At 31.8% G+C, this 26,881-nt stretch overlaps 1 protein-coding gene across 1 annotated transcript; it reads right to left on the bottom strand.

Annotated features, from left to right (window-relative positions):
• Positions 1-1,237: 1,237 nt before the first annotated feature.
• On the bottom strand, positions 1,238-26,810 carry LOC126810837 (actin-binding protein WASF3). The gene is made up of 6 exons (XM_050536141.2): positions 26,683-26,810; positions 15,526-15,816; positions 14,779-14,932; positions 13,929-14,055; positions 7,132-8,140; positions 1,238-6,629 (listed from the first exon to the last, which is right to left on the bottom strand). The coding sequence occupies exons 2-6, from the start codon at positions 15,791-15,793 to the stop codon at positions 6,463-6,465; spliced, it is 1,725 nt and encodes a 574-aa protein (XP_050392098.1). The 5' UTR covers positions 15,794-15,816; positions 26,683-26,810; the 3' UTR covers positions 1,238-6,462.
• Between the last annotated feature and the right edge of the window lie 71 nt (positions 26,811-26,881).

Genomic DNA, 26,881 nt, shown 5'->3' with positions numbered 1-26,881 from the left:
TTAGCAAGTGCACACTGTATCATAAGGTCTGTCACTGTGTCAACTTGCATGGTTTTGATTCCCCGGTTGTACGTGACAGGGAGTAGGGTTGCCTGTCCAACCTCATGGGTTTTCTCCAGGTCCTCCCACTGCTGAAGACCGCTACACGCACGCGAGTTATTGAAATAAAATTGAACCATATGTTAGTCCTGAAATGACCTGCTTTGTGTTGAGTGGATGTAAATCCCCAGTTCTCTCTCTCCTCTGAATGTTCTTCTTCATTTATATATTCTTTTTACTGGTATATGCCCACTTTTAGAGTGACCATTTCCTGTTTGTTAACTGTTTGTGAAGTTGGGGTGTGACTTAATATTCTTGAGTCATCAGTGGAGTATTTGCACAGTTATAGTCGGTGGCATATAGTACATGACAAACAGCCTGTAACCTGTAAGCAGATTGAGGTCTACATTTTTCATCCGCTTGGTCATCTGAACAAGCTTGGATTTTAATAAGATACATCAATAACTTGTGAAAACATTAGTTTTCTAGATCTCAGGCAATTAACATTTTAATGAGATTCATCAATTAAAGTTAAAGCCTTCAACATCTTGGTGAAATAAGGTTCTTCGGAGCACTGAACCTTGGCAGGGCACTTTGTACAGAAAGTGGGGATAAAACAATTTAATTGGTGTTTTGTGCACTTAAGTTACAAATGGTTTATTAACCAATGATGAATGAACTCACCAGGAAAAAATTTATTGACTGTGAAAGATGCATTGTAGATCTTTGTTTTTGGGTTTTTTTTGCATCAATGTTTATATATGCAAACATACGAGTTAAAAACTTCCAAGTGCTACATGTATTTACAAAATCGCTGGTCAATTACATTTTGATGAATTTAAGATCCCCCCCCCCCTTATATATTTCTATATCTTTTAAAATGTGGATTGGAAGAAACAGCATTACTGTACCTATTAATTGCCATTATTCATATATTCAAATACTTGTAGAAGGCTGACACCCTGATCTAGATCTTGTTTGACAAGATGCCATTTGTTGAAACCTATCTGCTGCAATGGCCACTTGTCTGAGCCAACAGACATGATGCGATGTCTCCAGAATTTTTTGTGAGATGTGGACCAAAGTGAACTTTTATGTCTCTTACATGCGTAAAATTAAACATAATTTACATTAAACCCGGCAAAACTATGCCAGGTAACTGAAACCGATGTTAAATAAAATAGCTATAACAATGATATATTATTAGAAAAAAGCTGATGTTTATTGCTGAAAATATGCCACTATATAATATTGTCTATACAGTATATATTTTATATAGTGAAACTTGAACCATTTTGGTTTTCTTTATATCATAGATTATAGAATAGTGAGTGTCAATCTTAGATACACGCCCTTCTTTACCATTTCAATTTACATGTTACTCAATTCCTACACTAGTGACAAACAAATTATATGATATGAAATAAGTTGAGAAAAACTCAAAAATATCACACTTTATACATAAAATTAATAAATTTTGTGCTTACAGTGACATCAAATCAAAAACCTGTCATAGTATAAAAACCATGCAAAATTAAGATAAAAAATTTTGTATTTTCCTTGAAAACAGTGTAATGGATACTTTGTTAAAGGGAAGTCCCATTTATTATTTTTGAAAAAAAGATCTGCAGATTTGACAGATTTATTTGAATGTTGTCATCACGCAGTCTACCAAATAAAACTGGCACAGACCATGTGCAGTTTACTATTTTAGTGGTATTTAGGTTTTACTCAAAACATGCTTCAAAATTATTCACATATTCCCTAAGAAAAATACATTGCATCAATGAAAATGAATTTGCTGTGTAGGTATGTCACTATTATTGACTGATCTAATGAGTCAAATACTGGTGCCACTTATTCGATAATTTATCTTTAAAGGTCAGACTGTCTCTTTAATGGTAACATGAAAAAAGAAAGGGAAGTGTGTTATCTTAGAATACTCAATTTATATATTTGAGTATTACAGAATCGTGTAATTTAAATACTTTTAAAACACAAACATGCAACTTAGTTAAAACATTTCTTTAATTTTGATTTTTGTAAAATGACTTTATTAAATAAGCGCTTTAAGCTTTTCAAAAGTGAAATATGGTAATTGTAGGACTTAATTGGGTAAAGTAAAATTCTTATTAATACTTTTCTAATTATAGTATTTGAATAGTTAATTAATACCTATAAATAATTGGTCTATCTTAATCAATACAGATTAGATGTACATCTTCTATATATATATATCTCTATATAATATATATACATGGAAATATAGTATAATAACATTATACAAGATTGAATGATTTGTGTAAATTTTCTAGCATATTTCAGCTGTATTCTCACTTCAAGCTACTATACACACAGGGTTACAAAAATTACAGTATTAATAATAAATAGCTACAACAGTATCTAAAAACATAAGAAGAGAAATATTATCTACAAAAGTAAGATAGTGAATGACTACATAACAATTCTACTCAAAATCAGTTTGTGGAACATTGCACAATACTACACAGAATCCGAGTGACATTTTGAAAAAATATTATTTTAGAAATACATAAGAATGTTCTGTGGCTAATAATTAACATGTTTCAGATCAAGACCCACAAACTGTACTTATCAAATTTAATATTATGTATAATATGCATATCGTACCCCAAATGATAAGGAGGCTGTAAAATATTTTCTGTGATTTATGATGAATATCAAGAGAGAAAAAAGTACTTTGTTCAAATGCTATTTTTTATCTGACACCCCCCTAAACGATCCACCTTAATTGCCAATGTCTAATTGAAAGAACTCTACAAAAATCAAATAGGGGACTAATCATATAAAAATTTTGCAATCACAATCAATTCGATAGAATTAATTAGAAACTCATCTGAGAAAACTGGCCGTGAAATAATAAACTAAATACCCTACTACACAATGTGTAGACAATTTAACAGATCTTTACATATTAGTTACAATAAAGAATAAATACAGTGGAGTAGTTTAACATCTACACATAATAATAGTATACTATGTATATAATACTGTACATAATGAAAACTATTCACAGACTTAAATATCAACAGTCTAAACATACATGAACATTATAATATACAGTTGTTAAAAAACCCTCCCACTTCCTCATTCTACATATAGACACAGTGAGTTACAAATAGAAAACAATGATAATACATATAAAAGATAAGGTTGTCTTTTTACCTTAGTTACCATTTTCTTATATATGTAAATTTTAATTATATATGTCATTTATATTTCAAATTATAACCTAGACAGACATTACTAGAAAAAATACCAATAAACCCAATATTCTAATAACACTTGACCATGGACATTATATGTTCCATGACATGACTCAATTTAAAGATTTTTTTTTTAAAATTCAAAGAGAGAAGCCTTTAATGACAAATTTTGCTTGACATTTAAGGATTTCTTTCTTGCTTTATTCATTTACCGTGACGTTACTGTTCACTGAGTTTTTAATTTGATTTTTGTCTAGGTTTTACTAAATTATTTAATTGACTGAGAAGGAACACAGCTTAAATTCATGTCAACTGAGTTGAAAGCCAGTCAATAGTATGATGAGGCATAAAGGCAACATTATCCTTTTATATGTTGTGTAAAACATGAGATATAAGATACACATATGAAACATCCAATATTCAACACAACAATAATAGTTAGATTTGAAGATATTCTTACAGTAAAAAGGATATGGATTTAAACAGCTAGGCAAGAAAAAAGCAAATGTAAATCTCTCTTGGGATGACTTTAACAACAGTCTTAATTGTACACACGATCAAAAACTATCATTCTTAAATTCATTGCTTGACAAATATGAAAATTGTATTCAAAGCATAAAACCTATAGCCTTATGACTTTTCTTCCTAATGGTTTTATCTTTAAGATTAACAGCCACCTTTGTTGATCTATGACTGAACAATTCTGGTTAATGACTAGACATCTTTGATCAGGTTAAAAACAAATTGGATTTTAGATGTTGATTTGTTTTGTGGCATGATAATATGCCGTCATTGTAAATTTCATGTCTAGAGATCAAACCAATTGTGTGATCTTATGCCAACACAACAAGCCAAAGGTCAAAGTTAACTGGTAAACAAGCTGACCTTCACTTCAATTTTGAAACAAACATGACTAATGGAAAGAAATCAATAGATAAATCTAATTCAGGTTGACCTAATTCAAAGAGCTTTTAGAGAGAGAGAAAAAGAGAGAAATGGGGTTTAACCTCAACTCAACACAAATTAGATCATTTCGGGACCAACACATGTTTCAACTTTATTTCAATAATTCGCTTGCGCATAGGAGTCTTTAGCAGTGGGAGGAAACCGGAGGACCCGGAGAAAACTGACGAGGTTGGACAGGTGACCCTATTCCTTGTCACGTACAAAAAGCAAATTGAAACTATGCCAGATGACTCAATGACAGACCTTATGATACAGTGTGCATGCGCTAACCACTCAGCCATCCAATCCCCTCTCAAAGAGCTTTAGCTGCTTTAAATATTACTAAAATGATTATTGCACATATGATTATTTAATTAGATTGTAAGTCAAATTCTACTATATTTCACCTGGAAGACAGCCATATATTTTTATATCAAATTTACTGAATTAAAACTGTAGCTAAATATCCAAAGAAAAACAAAGAATAAATTATGTGTGCAATTAGACCGTACCAAAGTTATTATAGAGCAAGGCACCTAACACAGAAACAGAAAAACAATGGCATAAATGTTATTTTGAAAAAGAAATTTGTTATTAGATTTAAATAAAATTCCTATCACTATAAAAAAATATGTCTTCTTTTTTTTATTGGTCATCTGTTTCAAGCAAAGGGTGGGACCATTCCAGCAGTTAGCAAATCACTTACAAATAGGATAATATATGTGCTAGATTTTCTACTTCAAAACTTATCACATATAAGCACTAAGTAATAATCAAATGAAATAATATGTTAAGAGTAACAATAGATGAACACATTTAGAAATATAAAAATGGTGTGGATACTATAATACAATGAAAGTAAATAAGGCCCGACCAGCCATGTGTGGTTCTCACTTTATACATATTATGATCTATTGTTAGTAATACTAACATAAAAACTTTACAAATATCCACGATGTACATATCAATACTTCCATTATCAATAATAATTTCAAATTAAATTATATTTCATTTTAGAACATAAAAGTATTCTTCACCTGCCTCCTTAAATATTTCAAACTGTGAAATCAGTAAAATAGTTGGAAATAAACTGCAACAAATTTATGCACCACTTTACAATAAAGCATGAATTATATGCAAATATGTTACGAATCATCCATACATATAACACACTGTGATAGGACATATATTATCTGTAGGTAAAAATATCTTATATATAAATGACGTTTAACAAAACCAAATGTCATTTTGTGGGTAGCATGAGCCACAGTGGCAAATTGACTGGATTGAGTCGATGACATTTAATATTTGTGGCAATTGTTCAGTGGCAATTTTCCCTGTGGCAGTTGTCTTAGTTCTAATGTAGACAGTATATGAAAAGAGCATAAATTGCACAAATTTAGCACCAAAGTCAGCTGATGAATTCCACATGTTTTCTAACAACCTAAGGGCAATTTATTTAGAGGGAGGGGGGGATGTTGTCTAGTAGAGTTTGATCTATAATAGAAAATATCTAAATTCTAAACAGAATATTGTCCTCTCAACTAACACTATTAATATTAATTATATATGATCACAAGCACACTTTATATGACTGTACATTATACACATACATACCATGATAATAGAATATATACTTTATATAATATAGTAAATACACCCGCACAGGTTTGTTGCATACACTGAATCAATAATAAAAAGAAAAGATGAGGAAGGATAAAAGTTGGGAGAGTTAAAAGTTGATAATTTGACAAAAAGTGATATATATTTATTTATATATATATATAACGAATAATGTTTTAATTGAGCTTGATGGTAATCTATACTTAATTCAAATACTACAAATTGTAAGCACTAAAATAGCACTAGAATGTCGACCCTCCATTTTATAAAATATTCTTTTTATCTATACAGAAGATGTAACCAGATCCATATCATGGATTAGTTCACCACGTTTGTGTTCATTATCAATTATCTCAACTGTAATTAACATAATAATAGTTCATATTAAATTTAAATAATATGAATCAATAACAATATCTCGGAATAACCCAGATATATGAATATCTCTTGCCATATTTAAACAGTTATTACTGTTAGGTTAATCTTTATTAAATGGTTTTGATAGATTAAAGGTCTGGTATTGTTCAGATCTGTAGATCTCACTTTCGATGAACACCAATCAAAACCCTGAAATTTATCACATGACATAAAGATGGCGAGATATATATATCTACCAATCATTGTCATCAGAATCCGCTTCCTCCTCACTCTCACTGTCCTCTATAACTCTACGTCTCATTTCAAAAGCTTTATCCATTATAGCTTGAACATCTAATCTTCCAGCTGGCATCTTTTTCTTTTCTTCTTTCTCTTCTAAACGATTTAATTTCTTCAAATCTGAAAAATACAGAGCAAAATTTAATAATCAAAAGCAAGTATATACTGTGTAGTAATGGAAGGCATGTAATTCTTACTATTTTCAGAACATCTGATATCACTTGACTTTCACTTTTATTCTTGGCAATGACGAAGTATATTATGGCTATTATGGTAGCAAATGCCGAATTTGTAGTAATTGAATTCATTCTTTCTTAAAATAAACTAAAACTATGGACCTCAATAAATTTAGTACATAAATAGATGTAAATTTACAGATTTGGAGAATGTCCACCATTTTATTTCTATATAAATCCTAACAAGGGAGAAAACGAATCACTGACTTGTCGGCTAATCATGTGACATTTCTATTTACTTCTAAAGTCTCACTAAATGTTTGTAGAAATAGCTTCACCCTAAACTTCTAATGCAATGTTGTTCTATGCTCTATAGAAGAGTCTAGTTGCATAATGCATTGTCTATTAGAAATAAAAAAATACATAAACAATATAAATGTACTCACGTGTACCAATTCTTATTTCTTCCAACAGAGCACTACGATCAGATTCAGCTTTGCCCACAGGATTAGATATAGTTGTTACAGTACTACCAGATGATGATATAGATGCTTCATCAGGCTGGCTTCGTAGATGCCCATTCTGCATCTTCATATCCATTGGTGGAGGAGGGGGAGGAGGTGGGGGTGGGGGAGATGGTGCTTTAACAAAATTTGTGGGATTATACTGATCAAGTGGGGGTGGGGGTGATGGCGGAGGAGGCATTTCCATGCTCACTGGTGTGTCGGGTGTATTATCCTTCGGGGACAATGGAGGGGGAGGAAGATCCATTGATTGATTCATGCTAATATGGGGACTGAACATCTGATGTCTAGCTGGGGAATTTTTGGCAGAGTTCTGATGAACCAGATGACGCGGTGATCCAGTAGATTTCATACCATTATCAAGCTGTACTTGATAAGGACTAGATTGATGCTGTGCAAACTGTTCAGCTGGGGGCGGGGGAGGAGGTGGAGGTAGTATATCTCTTCCACTAGAGGGGCTGTCTTTATTGGCAACAGGAGGACCAGGTGGTCGTTCTGATGGTCTGTATTGAGGACTAGTAACAGTACCTCTAACATCATGAGCCATGTGATTAGATTGTGGTATCTGATTGGCTACATGATTGTGTTCAGGTTGGTTGTATGGTATTTGAACCGGGCCGTTTTGTACAGGTTTTGTGGAAGCATTTTCATGTTTATCAGCATGTTGGTGATTGTGTTTTTGGGAGTCTTTTCTAACCACCGAGTTCTGTTTCTGTATATTAATAGAGTCTGGTCGTTGCGATTGGTGAGGAGCAGTATTATTATTGTTTATTTGTACCATGTTGCTAGGCACTGTCTGATTAACAATATGTTTACGAACGTCTGGAACATGATAGTCACTTAATTCTTGTCCATATTTTTTGGACTCCCACTCTTCTTTTCTTGTGACCACTTTACGAACAACCCTCTGTTGAGTCTGATCTCTTGGTCTCTGTAAAAATAAATGTTTTATATTATATATGGATGTATGTACTAGAACCATGTTGTCACTATTACTAGTAGTCTATAGACACCTATAGGTCTATTCAATTATCCACTCTGTGGAATCAAGTGTAAATGTAGTAGTCTCAAGTGTTTCCAGAGAGCAGTCATACAGTTACTGGTTTACGTAATTAGAAAAACTATTTATTTGTTAAATTAGTCACAAAAACCAGTCAACTGGCCTGGTCTGACTTTCAAAGACAGGTTGCCAGGCAATCAAACATATGCCCACAGCAACTATGTTGTTTAAACAGTCCACAAAGGTAATCATATATCTATTGTTTTGTAGGTATTAGGGGACATTCAAAAAACACTAAAAACTGATCAAGAGTAACAAAATATGTAGTAATTATCAGAAATAATTAAATTTTATTTCACAGAACATGTACAGGTAATCACATGATTTCTCCAGCATTGTTGAAAATAAATAGGATTCTTATTCCATAAACACCTGACAGCAATTATCAAAATTTGTCGAAATTCAACAGGTTTGTGTAAAATTCAAAGATTCAGATATCTACATCATGTATCAATAAAATTAAATTGTGAACAAATCTATTTAGATGAAATTGTGCTATGCTATTTTAAATATCTTTAGAATATATATGAAAATCAATCAGCTTTTTTATTATATATTTTTTATGTTGGTAGTGTATATTTATATAGGTTATTAGTGTGTATGTTATGATCAGTCTATGATCACCTGGTGTAGACATCAAACAATTAATCAATACACTAATCAATAATAAACACATAACTTTACACAGTTACTCTACAATGTCTATATACTTACAAAATAACATTATACAAACTCGCACTGGCCTCAAATTCTATTTTTACAAGTCTGCTCTGACAACTTACTTCCTATACAATTTTTCTAAAATTTCACTTCTGAACACTAACGACAGTGGATTTTATGAAGACGTTAAGAATTTAATTTAACTGTATAACTGTAACTATTTGGATCATAGTATTTTAAATGTAATTTAGAATGGTGAAACAAGGGATTATTTATTGGTTGAACAGTAATACTATATACTAATCTGAGACAATTTCCGCTATTAATAAATCACTGTACAGTACATCAATTTGTATTGGACAATTACAATAATAATAGATAACAGAAAGAAGATTAGAAAGACCTTTACCAGAACTATACTGACTACAAGAACAACACAGACCAGAATAGACAATATCTTTATATTAACCATTAACATCAATCTTGTTACACTTTGAATTATTTAACAATAATAGACATACAAGTTCAAAATGACAGGAATATAAAATCACTTCTACAGATTTAAAGACACAGTTGCTTGTCAGGCCCCCTTCAGAGACCGTAGAGCAATTTCCGAAGTGGGGGGGGGGGGCTGACAATCGAGGGACAAAGTCACGAAAACGAAGCGTCGTGTACCGACGCAAGAGAGTGTTGCTGCAGGCACCTCAGGCGTGGGGTTTGGTCCCCACTTTAGGGCCTCATGAAAATTTTAAAATTTTGATGTGATTTTTTTGCATTTTGAGTGACTTGTTAACATATACGGAAACGCCACAGAGATCAACCTGGCACACTATAAGCCAGCATACTACAAGGAAACCAAGCTCGCACAGTATAAGAAATTCGCTGGACAACCGTGACTGCAAAGAAATCTTGTGATTGGTAAGCACAGTGACACATTTCTTTCTACAAAACGAGGATTTTTCATTTTCCCCCTCCAGTACGCTATCATGAATGCGCCAGGAAATAACTGATAGATTCAAAGAACCACAGACATATACTTTCCAATGAAGTATAACACGATTACTGGAATTTTGTATTAAAACCTGTATTTTGACATTTTAAATACTCAGAATCGCCCCGTATTTTAACACATGGTCACTGAACAGAGGTTAGTAGTAGTACCATCCAAATGATGTTTTCTCAAGTTATGAAAATATAAATATGCCAGTAAAAATTCTTAACATATCTACAAAGAGAAATGCACATGCTTTTCACTGATATGTAACTACATGATATCTGGAATTTCGTATTAAGACCCATATTCTGATATTGCATACCCCAGCACCCTTTTAGTTTAGTAATCATAGTACCATCCAAATTTGATCGTTTGTAAAGGTTAAGTCTTTTAGTCGCCAGGTTGATTTCTTCTTGTCATGCGGTGAATATGAAGCAGCAAACATGTGCTTATTAAAGCTTTAAATGTGGCCATATAAAAATATTTACTGTTTTATTTTTAAGACTGTTGTTGTTATGTAATTGGGTATATGCGTGTAATAAAACACGTCGGCAAGAATGATGAACGGGCTGCTGGCTTATATGAAAAAGATTATTATTACTATATTTGTCTAAGGCACATAAAGATAGCGAAGGGTGCAATCAAAAGAAATCAACATAAACTGTAAATAACCATAACATTAGTTAGAATGTTTAAATTTAAAATTCTGCTTGTATCAAAATGGTTTTATTTACTGAAAGTTCTTTTGTGCGTGATCTTAATTCTAATATTTATTCTGGCATGTTGGGTTTTAAGCAAACCATTAGTCATATCACACAATAAGTAAATTACAGTAACACGTCGTATCTATAAGCCCCAATCACAATGTCTTTCTCAGAATTGCTTGATTAGCTGATAGGTCGTTATTGTGTCATCTAAATTCAGGAGAGATAAAGACAAATAATCTTTCTCCACTTTAATTATAGTGTGATGAAATGGAACCTATTCATATGCAAACCCTGTCAAGTATTATTGGAATTTTCCTAAGAAATCGGTAAATCACCTAATAAATAAAATTCTGTTATTACCGGTTAACTCTAAACTTATCACAAAGAATAAGGCTTGATATTTTGTGGAAATGAGAATTCAGTGATATATAATTTTACATTGGCTTTCATACCTAATAACAGGGAAATACATGTGTTATTTGCAGCTGAAAAATTCAGAATTTCAATTAGGTTCTTCCTTTAAAGCGCGATTGGCTTTATTATTTGGAACCTTAATCCTCTGGCAGTAATAATCGGAAATCTTGAAAAGCAATAGGCTTCTTAATTGCATGACCGTAAACACTGTGTATAAATTCACAGTCAATTGGATATTAACTTTAGCCTCTTGAGCATCTACAAGACTTTTCAAAGTAATCAAGGGACATAACTGGCAGTAATTACCGGAAATCATTCAAAATCAATAAATTTTGTCTCATAGCTTTAACCACTGTGTATAAATTTAAAGTGAATTGGATATTAACTTTAGCCTCTTGTGGACGCTGGACCGGCGATAGTTTACGTCCACATTTCAATGTGGGCATACAAAACTGGGTCTAAACGCAAATATTAATGTATAGAGAGTGAATTATATTCAATTTTGAAAAAAATTATTGTAATTTATCATGCATTATGTTCAGTGAAATACATGAACAGTATAAATTTAACGACAGCTGTTTAGTCCTGCTTAGTCCATTCTACATATTTTTAAATTATTAAACTGTCGTTTGTGAATTAGCATTACTTCTGCAATGTCTTGTAGGCTATGTTTTTCTTTGTTCATTACAAATGGGGCACCAAAACCATGGAGTACATTACTTGTGTACTGATTATAAAGTGTTCATTGTGTCATAAATATTGGATATTAGGATCTCATATTTCACAGCAAGATAACATCAATATTGATTGAAATGGACCAACATTTAATTCTAACTCGTGTTTTAATATCGAAAATATAATCATAAAATATGATGGGTGTAGCTCCTTTAACCATTGTACCACGTTCACAAACTTAAAGTGTTAAAACGGGACTAGAAAGACAACTCTACTTCACTAACACTATTTATGGAATAACAATTACTGGTTTATTAAAATGCAACATTTTGATGATGATACTCTCATCTTGCTTGATAAACGTTGCATGTTAATAACCCAGTAATTGTTATTCCATAAATAGTGTTAGTGTGTTACTGTTCAATTAATAAATGCCACTTAAAGAATATCTACTCCACTAAATGTATACAAAATTTACAATCTTAAAGAGTGATGTATCTCAATAATGCCTTTATCAACAAATTTTCAACAAAAACAGATTGTCATAATGGTACCACAAAAAAAAACCAACACATAAAATCAAATTAAAATGACAATTCTATTTTTTGTCCCAAATTAAACTGGTCTACCATTGTAATATAACACAGTAAAAATAAATCATACAGGATAGAACCATAATTCCAATATGAAAAGCCCCAATAATCTTTTCAAAATCATAATTTCAACAAACTTTAATTAGAAAATAAGAACAAAGATATATCTAAAATGAACTAAAAAAGAAAAGAATAGACAGATGTATACAACATAATAGAATTACTGTAAGATAAACACATATATACATGTAGTTTCACCAAATAAACATGAGATACGGTAGGGCAGAGGGAATTAAGAGAAATAGATGAACTTTTAACACCACTCTATTTGAATATACTTACAATTTTTCTCACTGTGGACTATTATTAATATTAAATAAGGAATGTTTACATGTTGACAAGAAAAGGTTTATAAGACAAACAAACTTATCCTATTAATAAATCTTTAAAAAAAAAACCACTGCGTACATGTATATTCAAGCCATAATAATTTGTCGTCATTAATTAACCATTATTAATGATAATAATTATTACATAATTTGAGCTCTCTAACATGCAACTCTCACAAAATACCATTGCATGTTTATGCCTCAATAATGTAGCGTAATGTAATCAAACTCCATTTTGGTAGCAAGTCATTTATGAAATTGTATTTTTCAAATGCTACATCTGAGAAATATATGGGTTTCAAGGATATATATAGTAAGCTGAAAACATGCGAATAAATGTCTTAAATAATAGTTCATATAACATATGAAGCCAAAATAAAGAAATGCAATAAGCAGTTTTAGTTCTTTCATAATGCTTCTTTAATCAATGAAATTTGTGCTATTTGTAGAATTTATGGCTATCTGTTTATTTTCAATTTCCAGTACATGTATGTAGATTAACTTTGAAGTGTGTAGTTATTGTGCTAACTACACTGTAACTTAATTTCAAGGGGCTTTATTTATTAGTCAAAATTGAAAACTTAAGTTTGAATCACATTGACGTATCAATAATTACTCCAATTGAAAATGTACGGTTTTAGATGGGAGGGGGGGGGGAGGATATTATTCCTACATCTTATTCATAAATTTAATAACAAACGCAGATAAATTTAAGTACATAGAAAAAAGCCCTGAGAAAGCTTTTATTTTAATCCGCCAAATACATCTTGCTTTCATTGTATTGTTGCTATAATTTGTAAGTCTTTTTTCTTTGACCTAGTTTATAAAGTACACTAAAATACTTAAGTTACATCCGCTTTCATAAATCACAATGTAAGTTAATATATGCATGATCTTAAGAATAATTTTGTTAAGCTACATGAAATAAAGGAAGCTGGCTATAAATTTTCATTAAGTAATATAATTTGATAGTTAGAATGCCCAATTATAATTAAATTCTCCTTTGACAAATATGTTGGAAAGAGGCGTTAGGTTACATCTAATTAGTCATTTATTGCCTTCAGGGTATTGATATGACCTAGACTTAAAATAACTTAAGATATCATAATGAACACAAATCAGCTGGACATAGAAAGCGGTGGATATATAGATACATGTGTATATATGAAACATTTATCAAAGCCTTAGTTATATAATTTTTAACATTTAAAAGAATCATAATCTTACCCTTTTCTGTCTCTTTTTATGTAATTCTGCTTTTTTATGCTGGAAATCTTTTTCCATTTCTGCTACCCATAATTCAAAGAAATATCCTGGATCTGTGTAGAACTTCATACTGTCTTTACCGTCTTCTCTGTAAAATATAAGTAAAATAGTTGGAAAATTGGTACTATAAATCAAGGAATGAGTTAAGACCTACAGTACAAAGAATGGAATAAAATTCCTACTTGTTGGTGGTTATGGCTGCCTGTCTGGTTGTTTGAATCAGGGGTCAAATTGAATGTTGATTTAATTATTCTAAGTCATTATTAGATCATCTGATTAAAAGAACATTTGATATATTTTCAGTCTTCTAGAAGTCGTGATTTTTTTCAATTTCCTACATTTAATTTATTTTCCAATATTAGTTGTTCAATGAATCTTGAAATTGATATTCTTAGAATATTTCATAGGAAACAAAAAACATATTTCAATAGTTTTAACTGACTTAATAATTAAGCAGTTCAAAATAAAAAGCTTGATAAATTATTTGATTGTTTTGAACGGTATAAAAAAACTATGATTCTGTTTACATATACAGTTGTTGAGGCATGACCCCTCAAGAATCCCACTACTAATGCAATTCAAAGAAACTCAGATATTAATTATCTGGACTCTACTTCTCCACACCACACTGCTAACAAATGTCAGAAGAATTTATTAAAGAGAACGATAGAAAATACTAAAACTTTACTGAAGTTAAATCGAAACTGAATTATCTGTTTGGATACATAGACGGTCAAAAGCAAGAATATAAAAGCTTTTGTAGTCAGGGTCTGATGGTTTAAAATGGTTGAACATCACACATAAAACTAACCTGAATTCATTAAGTTTATCAAGTGCTGGAGGTTGGGTACATTTAGTATAACTCTCTAATATAGATCGGGGTACAGTATTGCGTGATATTACTTGTTGTTCTTTAGATATAGAACTCTTAAATGGTTTCCGTAAATGTATGTCTTGTAAAGAAACTGAAAATAGAAAAAAAAGGTCATTTTCTGGGTGTAAAGTAATACTTAGCAGGAGTAATAGAAGTACATGTAATCTAATTATTATATTAGTTATGCATCATTGATTACAGTCCACTCCATCTATTCCTCTTAACACCTCTAGTTAACTCAAATATAACTTCATTCACTATTTCTGGAACTCTCAAACAAAATATGTAATATTCAGGGCCCTGTTTCTCGAAATCTTAACTAATGTTAAAATCCAAATTTTAGTAGATACTTAAATTTGGATTGGCTAAGCACTAAATTCCGTCTAATATTATCCAATCAAATTACTAAAATTTGGATTTTATCTTAGTTAAAATTCTGTGAAACAGGCCCCTGGTTTGTTACATTACAATCAAATCATTTTTAGCCAGTCATAGATTCTATATATTATCTGATATAGATACATATAGATCTATATAGCAATATTCCAACCTCTAGAAAATTTCATTTGTGAAGAGAGAATTTATTGATTCTTCAATTCCATAGTAGAAGAGTTTCCCTTTTGAGATGAAAGTGTTCCCAAGAAAGCTCAACTGTCAACAATAATCAAATGTAGCACATATTACCTTCTTCCACAGTGGCATTCAATTGGGTGACTTTGTCTCGTAGATTATCTATACGGTGCTGTAAATGACTGGATCGAGTAAACACATTAGTTGCCTCCTGGGTAAGCTCCATAAACATATCCTCTGCATACTTACTCAGTCCGCTCAACTGTCGGATAATATTGGATAAAGTATTATTAGTTACACATTCTAGTTCATTCTGTATGCTGGGATCGACTTCAATCCTACTTACAGCCACCGGCTGAATTGTTCTTGTAAATAATGGCATTATGGTCGGGTCCTACATCAAGACTGAAAATACACAAAACCATAAATGTTTACACTACATAATTTTATACTCTACATCCTACATGTAGCATTCATGTTCCATTATTTTCTATTCTCAGACTTAAACATGCATTACGCAAGAGCTAAATCTGCCTATTGCAGGTCTTTCTTTAGGCCTGAAATGTTTTCTAAAGTATTAATTAGACATTAATTAACTGATCCAGGCCTTTATCAACTCTCTATGGCATCAGATTTCTCTGATATTAAATAGATTAGAATGGTTCAGCGATACTTTGATTTAATCAAATATGGAGGACCGAGATTTAGCTTCGATCAACCAGTATGGTGGTTGAAATTATTGCACACGTCTGTCAAACCTTCAAAGGCTAATATCTTCGCTTGCAACAGAGTAATTTGAATGAAATTTTCAAATTATTCATTTCACATCATATACTTTCGAACTATTATAGCAAGAATGGCTAGTTCTTTATCTAAATCTTACATAATGTATCTTTAACAGAAAACATATTATGCTTTTTTGTAAAATTCTCAGGACACTTAAAAAGAAGGCAAGACTTTAACCCAATATCACCCACAGTCTTCGACACTGCAAACACGACTTATTGGTCAATTTAAATCAATCATTGAATCGTTGATGCTGTTATCTTAGCGTGAAAAAATGGGCTTCTTATATCCAATATTTAAGACAAAATGAAGATTTTCAAATTGGCACACGAATCGCGTGTCGGAATGCTTTCAAGTGCCATTTGTAATGAAGTGTCTTGATGAACAAGGCTAAACATATCCCAGAGGAGAATACTACCGGTGTAGACTGGAATAACCAGACACCAAAAATTGCCATTCAATTTAGACCCTTCACATATTTCTCCGAACATAACTGATTAGAAATTACAGAAACGATTGAATGTAAATCAGTTTATATACATTCATATTACATTATTATATGCATTGCCACCCATCTGTGTGACGTGTCCATTTCTAGGTGCCAAGGAATAGAGATTTAGCTCCTTTAAAAGAAATCATTTATTATGTTTTTTTGTAAAATTAATCTAAGTAAGTAATCCAGTCAGACAAATTAAAGTTTGTATGCCAATCTATATTGTTGCATGTACATTGTATACCGTTGATACAACAGATATCTGGTATGTTTCAATCTCTAACATTAATACATTAAATCTATTTTTTCCTACTTAGATTCAACCATATGTTTCTAGTTACAATGTTCATTTTACATAGTACATGTAGCTTGTAGGCTATTATTATTCAGCCATGTCTGTGTTTTACAGAGCAGGGCAGGGGAAGCTAATTTGTTTCAATCATACTAAAATGTTTCCAAGCGGAGACATGACAAAAATATGATGTGTTATTTCAATTAGAGATGGGAAAAATCTTATTTTTTGTTCATATTACTGGCTTAAACAATATACATGTACTTTATATCCATTCTACTACTCTATGTACCACCAAGAAATTAAATATTGAAATGTTTAAAGACAGACACAGGTGAGGGCATACATAACATGTAGGCCTATGAGCCCCATAAATTGTGGGAAGTGGAATGCCAGAAAAATCCCTGTGGCAAAGTTGGTCATCAGCAAGCATCCCCCCCCACCCACAGTCTACAAATATAATGTCATAACATTGGCTAGTTCACATATTCTATCACATACTGCACGCAGCGATCCTTCTTTGTCATACTTCGAGATCAGACGGAGCTAGCTGTAGACAGGCAGCCTAAGTTTGGGATGATTCTATCATTGAAAGAAAATAAAGAATAAAATCCACAAATTTATTTTTTAAATTTCAAATGATTGAGTATTTCAAGTTATGTGTAAGTTAAGACTTAATATTACATGTTGTTATAATTAGAGTACTGGTACATGTACATGATTATATGATTTGGATAAAATTAATTTCAAATTAATGTTGATATTTTAAACTACACTTTAACTCCATTTCAATAACTCTGTTCTCTAAGATTCTTAGTAGAACTATATCTTAAAACTGAAGTTAGTTTCATATGAACATTTGTTTTACACATTAAAGTCAGCTGCAGGAAATTGTTTATATCCTAATGACTCGAAATGGAAGGAAATATAATTAGGTATTTGACGTAATAATTGATAAAACTTATTTCAGTACACGCTAGGAAAACTAAAGACATGTATTCGGCAACTCTTTCCATCGACATTATTATGTTACCGTAATTGGAATATTCTGTTACCAACAAAGCAAACAGATATTTAGAAATTAAGAGTTTATCACATGTTATTGGAGATACAATAAAATGACTACATGTAATCGTTAACATCATCACATGGTCAAGCGATTCACCTCCCAAACTTAAAATTTTCTACTGCAGTACACACACAAAAAAAGCTGAACTAAGCTGCTAAGCCACTACATGTACTTCAAGAAATTTTGAAATTTTTTATTCCCCTGAAGGTCCATATTATACATATACATGTAGATACTAGTGTTGCCAAACCATCTTTAAATTATACATCAATGACAATAATAATTTCAATTCTGATTCTATTTCTAATCAATGTTAATAGAATTTTGTAGAAGTATTATCCACATGTAAAATTTGTTTAAAGAGTTCAACTAGTTCCCTTCAATCTTTCATTTGTCAGTCTGAATATACATGTAAGTGAATGGTCACTGTAGAATTGCTACATATAAAATGGCATACTACTATAGTATTACATACATGTATCCATTAATATTACAATCATACAGCTGATACCTAAATTGATCCATTGTAATCTGGTGTATAATATGCTGAAGTATTACCAAGAACAGTAACTAAACTCAACCAGTACAAAAATGTATCCCAACAGATGATATTGAATGTGTTGTCAATGGCCTAGCTTACAGAATTACAATGTATATACATGAATGTCAAGCTGACTATTGAACTATTTAAAGTAGCCTTCAAGCTCTCTGGTGACTTTTATCATAATATAATTGGATTATCAGATACAGTATGTGTATTAAACAGGACAACTTCAGAATAAACTGCAAATATAAATCTTAAAGGACAATATTGGTGTCAAGTCATTATCACATAGAACTGGTTAAACATGTTCCAAATATAATTTTAACACAGAGATCATTGCTACCACAGATGAGTAATAAAGGTTTCAACAATCGGAAGTGACAAGAAAAATAGAAATAGTCCATACATTCCCTTGTTTTTATTCATACTATACCTTATAAAAACATGGTAATGCATGGACTTTTTCTATTTTTCTTTCGTGTTCTTTTATCTAGTGGCAGTCAATTCTATTTATGAATTGTCAGATATCCTCTCACAGTCTCACACAACAACTTTTGGTCTTCGAAGGAATTATTAGTGAGCAGAAATTCGCCCATGTATCTGTTATCACTCTTCACTTCAGTCAATTATACAAAGGGATAACTTGTGTTTTCCTTTTGCATTCGCCACTTCCGATTGTTGAAACCATTATTACGCATCTATCGTAGCAATGATCTCTGTGTTAAAATTATATTTGGAACATGTTTAACCAGTTCTATCACATATGTGATAATGACTGACACCAATATTGTCCTTTAAAACCATGTTCAAACTAAAGTACATCTTATCCCAAAACAAATAGCTTAATCAAATTTATCAATCCTAACAGAATCTATAGTCCACTGAAGTTTTCACTAGTTTCTACTCAATTTTAAAGGGGCATTATGGAGGATTCTATAAAGAGCTGGCAGTTCTCACTATAATAATAAAAAAATAGATAATGTAAAGGGAAAATGCTGAAAATTTCAAATTGCTCCACTCTGAACCGAGATATTAGCGTTTGAATTTTAGACCTAGCCACGATCATCATTACTAAAGTCGGTACGATAAAACAAAGTCTTGATTATCCATTTTTGGATTAAATCATCAATGAGCATTGAGCAGCAAATCAGATTCTAATCCTATGAAAATCTGACACATAAGATGGCATCAAGAGTTGATTAAAATCTTTTCATGTTAATAAATGTCTAATTAATAGTTTATATAACATATCAAGCCCAAAGAAATACCTGCAATAGGCAGATTTAGCTCTTGCAAAATGTATGTTTAAGTACATGTATATATGTATATCATAATCTAACAGTAAATTTTAGTTCTTATTATTACTATAATACTGTTTCTTGTTTAATGTAAATGAAATCTTTTATTGCCCTTCTGCCGAGCTATCTTTATAAGTAATTCTTCCATTCTGATATAAATAGTGACAAAAATAACAGAACAATTCGGATGTAAAATATTTCAAACATTTTAAGCCTTTCTTCACAATATTTTAATATGTGTAAATGTAGCAAAGTAGAAATTAACATTTTTTTAGTAGCACCATTGAAATTCATTTATCAAAATGTTAAAACCTTCACTTGCTTTAACAGATTCTTGTCACTATGTACATGTTGCTAATAATAGAATGAATAAACGAGATGTAGGTGAATTATTTCCATCTTTTTATTAAAGATGTATTACGCAATAGCTTAATCTGTCCATTGTAGGTCCTTTTTCTGATTTCAAATCTTATTTAAACATTTCTCAGTATGACAAGCCTATAATCATCTCTGTGGGCCATTGGATGACTCTGATTTAAAGTAGATTAGGACAATGCTGTCATTTAAAAGTTTAACAATAAAATAGGCAATCAAGAATTAGTCTTGATTGTCAAGCACGATAATAAACAATCTATGCTACATTTTGTCAAACCTTCAAACCCTCATAACTTCACACAGAATAAAGTAATTTCACTCAAATTTTCAATACATTCATTTTCATTATCTATTTTTGAACTATTATAGCAAGAATGGCCAGCTCTTTATCTAATTCTTACATAATGCACCTTTTAACATACCTTCCCACGTAGTTACAGGGTGATTTAACCATTTATATGGACTAAAAACACATTGGAACTACATGTAATCCCTCTCCAAACATATTAATCCGAAGGAAATCACACTATGCCGCGAGAATTCATATTATCAGCGTTCTTTATTGAGAAACAATCTTTGTTAAGCTGGTAATTTACCATAAATATAAAATCTAAGTAAATTTGTGGATTATTCTCTGCCAAATTCTTTTTCCACTGTTCAATAGCAGATTCTACTAGCTGGTTAATTCTCTCAGAGCTCTCATATTCGTTAGCCATTAGATCATCACCTAAGAAGTGTTCCTGATATCATTCGAGAAGACTGACTTCCCTTTAAGGATACCCTCACATTCTTGTCCCGTGGACATTTTGTAGACATTCTAATATTATTAGTAATATTTTTGTTACAGGTAAACTATTTACTACGTATTAAACATACATTATGCAAGAGCTAAATCTGCCTATTAGACATTAATTAACTTATCCAGACCATAATCAACTCTCGATGTCATCGCTAGCCTGCGATATTTGCTGGATTAGGATCCGATCTGCTGCTCAACGCTTATTCATGATTAAATCATGAAATGGATATTCGAGACTATGTTTTTATCGTACCGAATTTAGTAATGATGATCAAGGCTAGGCCCAAAATTCAATCGCTAAATTTTCAGTTCAGAGTGGATCAAGTTGACAGAAACTTTCAGCAAATTCCCTTTACATTATCTAGTTCTTAACAATTATATATAGTGAGAAATGCCAGCTCTTTATCTAGTCTCTTATAATATATCTTTAAGACTACATATTTTTTTTCAATCAATTTTCATGCTCACAGCACAATTGTCATTTTTGTTTCAGAAATCTGATTATGCTAAATTTGCGAACCTGAACAATACCCAGTATTTATTTAGGGAAGGATGGAATTTCCATGTACACGTATGTATGCTGGATGGAAATATTTCGAATTTTATAATTATTCAAATGAATTTGAACAATGAACCCATCTTATTTCTTAAAAAAAAAATAAAATAGCATGAATCTAACAGTATTGTACAGTTGGGTCAGTCAGTTTGTCTCTCTCTCATCACTCAATCAAATGAATCATCATTCTATTCAACACCTACATGTACATGTACTTGTGTCACTATATGTGCTATGTTTAAAATGAAAATTTAGGTCAACACAGTAGAGTATAATGGTTAAGGGTTGTGCCTATGAATTAGTCAATAATAATCATTACCCATGCATTTTCTGTTTCATATATCACATGTACATGTTGGTTAAAACTTTAACCATTATGTGCTCTATATGTATGTGTACATGTGCATGTGGATGGAATGCACTGATATAACAACGCATGTTTTAGTAATGTACTCTGGTCTATAGATGTACATGTATATGTAGCTCAGGAAGAAATCACTGACACAGAATTAACCTGGTTAATTCTGTTTAACAGGCTCTTAGCAACTAGCTGTGACAATTACAAATGATCAATTATATTTTGTTTGAGACAAGTTTTCAAACTCACAACTGCACGGTAGTAGTCTGGGGGTCCAACATCAAATTGGCACAAAACCAAACCCATCTTTTCTTTAGTAAAATTTTGCGTAAAATATGTTGCCGATTTGCCGTTGGGACGTTTTCGAGATATTCGGGGTGAAAGGTCAAATGAGGTAAGTTGCACTGAAAGTGAATGTGCCTATCATGAAAACTTAATCACCCTTTCAATTAAAATGTAAACTTGCTAAATTCACCATTGTTCTTTGTGACTTTGGAGGTCAAAATGTCGAATTTTCTGTTTTTGCACTAGGAAGATTTAAATCAATACATGTTAATGTCAGCGTAAAATATAAAAACTAAAGCGAAACCTTTATTAATAATAGGAACATTTAAAATTTATCTTTAGGTGGTTTTAGCACTGTAGGTTTACGTTGTGAAAATGATCTTGCAGAACCAATACACTTCGAAATCTGTTTAAAAAATATGTACAACTGTCAAATCAAATCTCTCTGATTTACAATGATTGCTATATATAATGAAACTAGTTGTCCGAAAAAGCAATTGAATAGTTTCATGGCTGGACTATAGAGAAGCTGGTCTGGTTTTGTGCCCATTTGATGGACACCTCCCCACACTGAGCCTCTGGTCTACAGTGTCTGAATATCTATGTGTAGGTCGTACAGGTATTTATCCTGTTTTACCCTGTATTACTAAGAAACAATAGACCAGAATTATTCCATTTCATTACATGGACATTTATATTAATGTGTAATAAGTTTGGTGATCATTTCCTAAAAGCTCAACATTTGAAGTTGAAACTATCTACCAAGGACCATCGTAAATAGGTTATTTCTCTACACTTGGGTATGCTTGATACCCTTGGTAGTCTTGGTACCAGACCTGGCACTACTCCTTTAAAAAGACAAAACCTGAGAGAGAAATGGAAATGTCATTTCAAATTCAATTAGTAAGTGTAACCCTTGATTAATTTAGCAGGATGGATAGCTTACAACAAGAGAGATGCAGTGCATAACCAATACATGTATTTATTTCAATCAAACAATTTAAGTCAGTACAAACACAATATACATGTACAGTGCAGTCTGGTCAGGTACTTAACAAATGCTCAATAAATAGAGAGAGAGAGAGAGAGAAAAATGGGGATTAACCTTCACTCGACACAAACCAGGTCATTTCGGGACTAACATATGGTTCAATTTTAATTCAATAATTCACTTGCACATAGGGATCTTTAGCAGTTGGAGAAAATTGGAGGTCCCAGAGAAAACCTACGAGGTTGGACAGTCAACCCTACTCCTTGTCACGTACAATCGGGGAATCAAAACTACGCCAGTTGACTCAATGACACGCGCTAACCATTCGGTCATCCACCCCCCACTCAATAAATAATATACTCTTACTTATCTTTATGACTTTCTATATACTACAATGTATGTCAAAAAAAATTATTTATAAATTAGTCAATAAAATAAGATTATATCTGGAAGGGACATGCTGACATGCCAAAATAAAAATCAAGTAAGCTTTGACACAAGTTCTATTATCTGTTATAATTACAATAAGGAATTGAAATATATTAAGCCAATATAATTAAATATTTAAGAGCAATCTGACATTCCTAGGACATGTGACATTTGGTTTAACCCCAGACTTATGATTGATTTGGCCAATACTGTACATGTAGTTTGCCTTGGTAAAATTTAAATATTCAGGGTACATGTATGGAATCTTTTCATACATATAAAAATTAGGTATCTATCAAAACTGAACTCAAGCTATTTGAAACAACATATTTGTTTAAAATTAAAAAAAACTTTCTCAAATAGCAATTTTTAATTGTATAGTAACATATCACTTTAAAGATATCTCAGAAAAGTATTTATTGGGTGGTTATTTCCAATAAAAGTATGCCAATTTTGATATATATGGAAAGTAGAAACATCCAATCTTACTTGAAAAATACTGGATTATCTGAAAAAGACCCACGGAGTGCATACAGGACAAAAACGTAAGGGTTTCCCTGACCGGCAACCCGACGATTAGTGAAGTCTGCTCAAGTAATGTCAAAGGTTAGTGAGCGCTTGTGTATGTTAATAAACTTGATGGTACAACAATTTCTGAATTAAAAACCACGGAAAAAGAATTGTGCAGTGGATAATCCAAGAATTTATGGGGCTTCAAAATTTATGATAAATAATCAGCGATAAAACACAACATTGTCTTAGTTTGAATATGTTTTTAGTCCAAATATATCATCAAATCACCCAGTTTGTACGCGGGAATGTATCTTTAAGTTTGTATCTTTGTTTTTAGCTATCATCCAGTCCAACCATATCTCTAATATGAATTATTGGTTGTGGTTACAAGCCACAGATTTTTGAAGTGTATGCATCAAATCCTGAGGCAGTGTTTGAGGCATCTCTTGCAAACTACAATATTGTGAAAGTTGAATGGGCCACTTTTGAATCCGATTGAATCCAAGCAATGAGATAATCTACTTTAAAAATGGACTAACAATCAATACTTTGTTTATGGAAAAGACATTTAACAATCGTGAATATGAACTGCGGACGGTGTTTCAATCTGCCAATAATGACTATTTCTTGTTAAAACTTCAAAGATTCACAACCTCGCTCAGAATAAAGTAATTTCAGTGAAATTTTCAATATATTCATTTTTCATTACCTAATTTCATCATCTGCTTTTGAACTATTAAATCAAGAACAGTCAACTCAAAATTTTAGATAATGTACATTTAATTAGATTACATTTTAGCATGGATTTAACCGTGGAAAATTTTATACTTTCCAAAAAATGTATATAATGCACAGAGGCTTTAATGGATACAATTATAAACTGTTTATAATTTAACACATTAAAATAAACAATTACTGGATAACAATTACTGTATTTCAATTAAAGCTACATTTCAACAATGATTCTCTTGTTGTTATCAAGCACAATACTGATACAGAGGAAACGAAATATATATACTATGTACAATCCAAACATTCAATGAAACCATTTAATTAGGAGGACAGTTGTGTTTATTTTGATACAATTATAAGTGAAATCTGGAACTTCTATTTTCATTTTTCCTACCTGACAAAGGATAAGTTCCAGAAAGCTTATGGCAAGTGTTTTCTTTACATATCAATTAATGCTCCATGATATGTCTACAAATTAGCAAATCAATAAACTATTATGTTCTTTTTTAAGAATGCTAGTCAAGTCGTCCACAAGCAAAGTCGTCCACATGAAAAATCTGGTTAAGTTGTCTACACCCATTGGTGGAGTCATCCACATCCGATGGTGGAGTCGTCCACACGACTTAGTTTAATTTCGGGATATAGTAATACGTTGGTAAAGTCGTCCACACGACCTAGTTTACTTTCGGGACACATAAGGTATTCTTAATTAGTATATTTTTTTGTGCCAAGTTCTGCCTGATCATCTTTTCTCCCTGGTTTTCAGAAAATCGCCATGCTAGAGCAGTAGAGCCGCCCCGTTCATGAATAAACAACAAAATAAATCATTTTATTGTGTACGAGTCTTATTCTTAGTTGTGGACGACATCACCAACGGGTGTGGACGACTCCACCAACGGGTGTGGACGACTCCAACAATGGGTGTGGACGACTCCACCAACGGGTGTGGACGACTCCACAAATGGGTGTGGACAACTTCACTGTGGACAACGTTTCTTGTGGACGAGTTGACTGGCACCCTTATTTAATACTAAAAGACAAACATGCATTACATCTATATACAGGACAGTATATATATTTAATGTTTAATTTGCAAACTTTTACTCAATGAACTACATGTGAAATCTAAATCATAAATCTAAATACATCCAAACAATTAACAGGTTTTAAAATAAATACATTGTCTTAATGATTTTAATATAATATTAGTCAAAATTTCTGAACTCGTTGCAAGCAAAATTCTATCTAACCACACTGATGATGGTCAGGTTAAATTTTTACATTTTATTCGGTTATCTGACACAGAATACATGACCTGTATGTGTAAACAGTAAACTGGTCAACTGAAAAGAGTCGATCTAATAAATTGAATAATCTGATCATCAGCTTCAGCCAGACTCTCACTACTCACTAGACTAGGCCCTACATCACAAATAAATGTAATCATGGCAGTAATGAGTAATGCCAAAAATTGCCTCCAATATAAAATGATAAATCATAATGTTAACCAATTGGTGGGAAATAGTCTAACAGTATAGATCTGTACGAAATAATAATCAGCTGTCATGCAATAAATATAAGTTGACCGATTCTTCTGCTCTCACAGAAGCGTATTAATACGGTATGTGTGAAAATAATAATAAGAAAGAAGCCATGAAAGGGTCACACCCCAGACGATATGCAATAACACAAATTTATTTGTGCTAAAAAGAAGTTGGCAAGATAAAAATTGCATAATCTTAAATTCTTACCGCACGACTCTATATTGTCACATAAACTCCTTTGAAGCAGTAGCTGTCCAAATTCATAATATTGGAGAGAAACATTATAAAGGAAGTGTCAAAATGGCGACATTATCGTAATTTCTCGCAGGTGCACGAGAGTTAAAAAGAAGTAAATATCAGTAGATCAATGTTCAGTATAAATCGTAAAAAAAAAAGAATTTGGTGA

The sequence above is a fragment of the Patella vulgata genome, chromosome 2 (assembly GCF_932274485.2).
Source record: "Patella vulgata chromosome 2, xgPatVulg1.2, whole genome shotgun sequence".
NCBI lineage: Eukaryota > Metazoa > Mollusca > Gastropoda > Patellidae > Patella > Patella vulgata.
This window is presented reverse-complemented; position numbering and strand designations above follow the sequence as displayed.

Bases quoted from the DNA above. Each gene is read 5' to 3' on its own strand.
- LOC126810837 (XM_050536141.2), bottom strand. From the start codon at position 15,793: ATGCCATTATTTACAAGAACAATTCAGCCGGTGGCTGTAAGTAGGATT. The intron at 14,056-14,778 runs GTTAGTTTTATG...TATATTTTACAG, and splicing joins GATAAACTTAATGAATTCAG to AGAAGACGGTAAAGACAGTA. The intron at 8,141-13,928 runs GTAAGATTATGA...TTATTTTTACAG, and splicing joins ATAAAAAGAGACAGAAAAGG to AGACCAAGAGATCAGACTCA.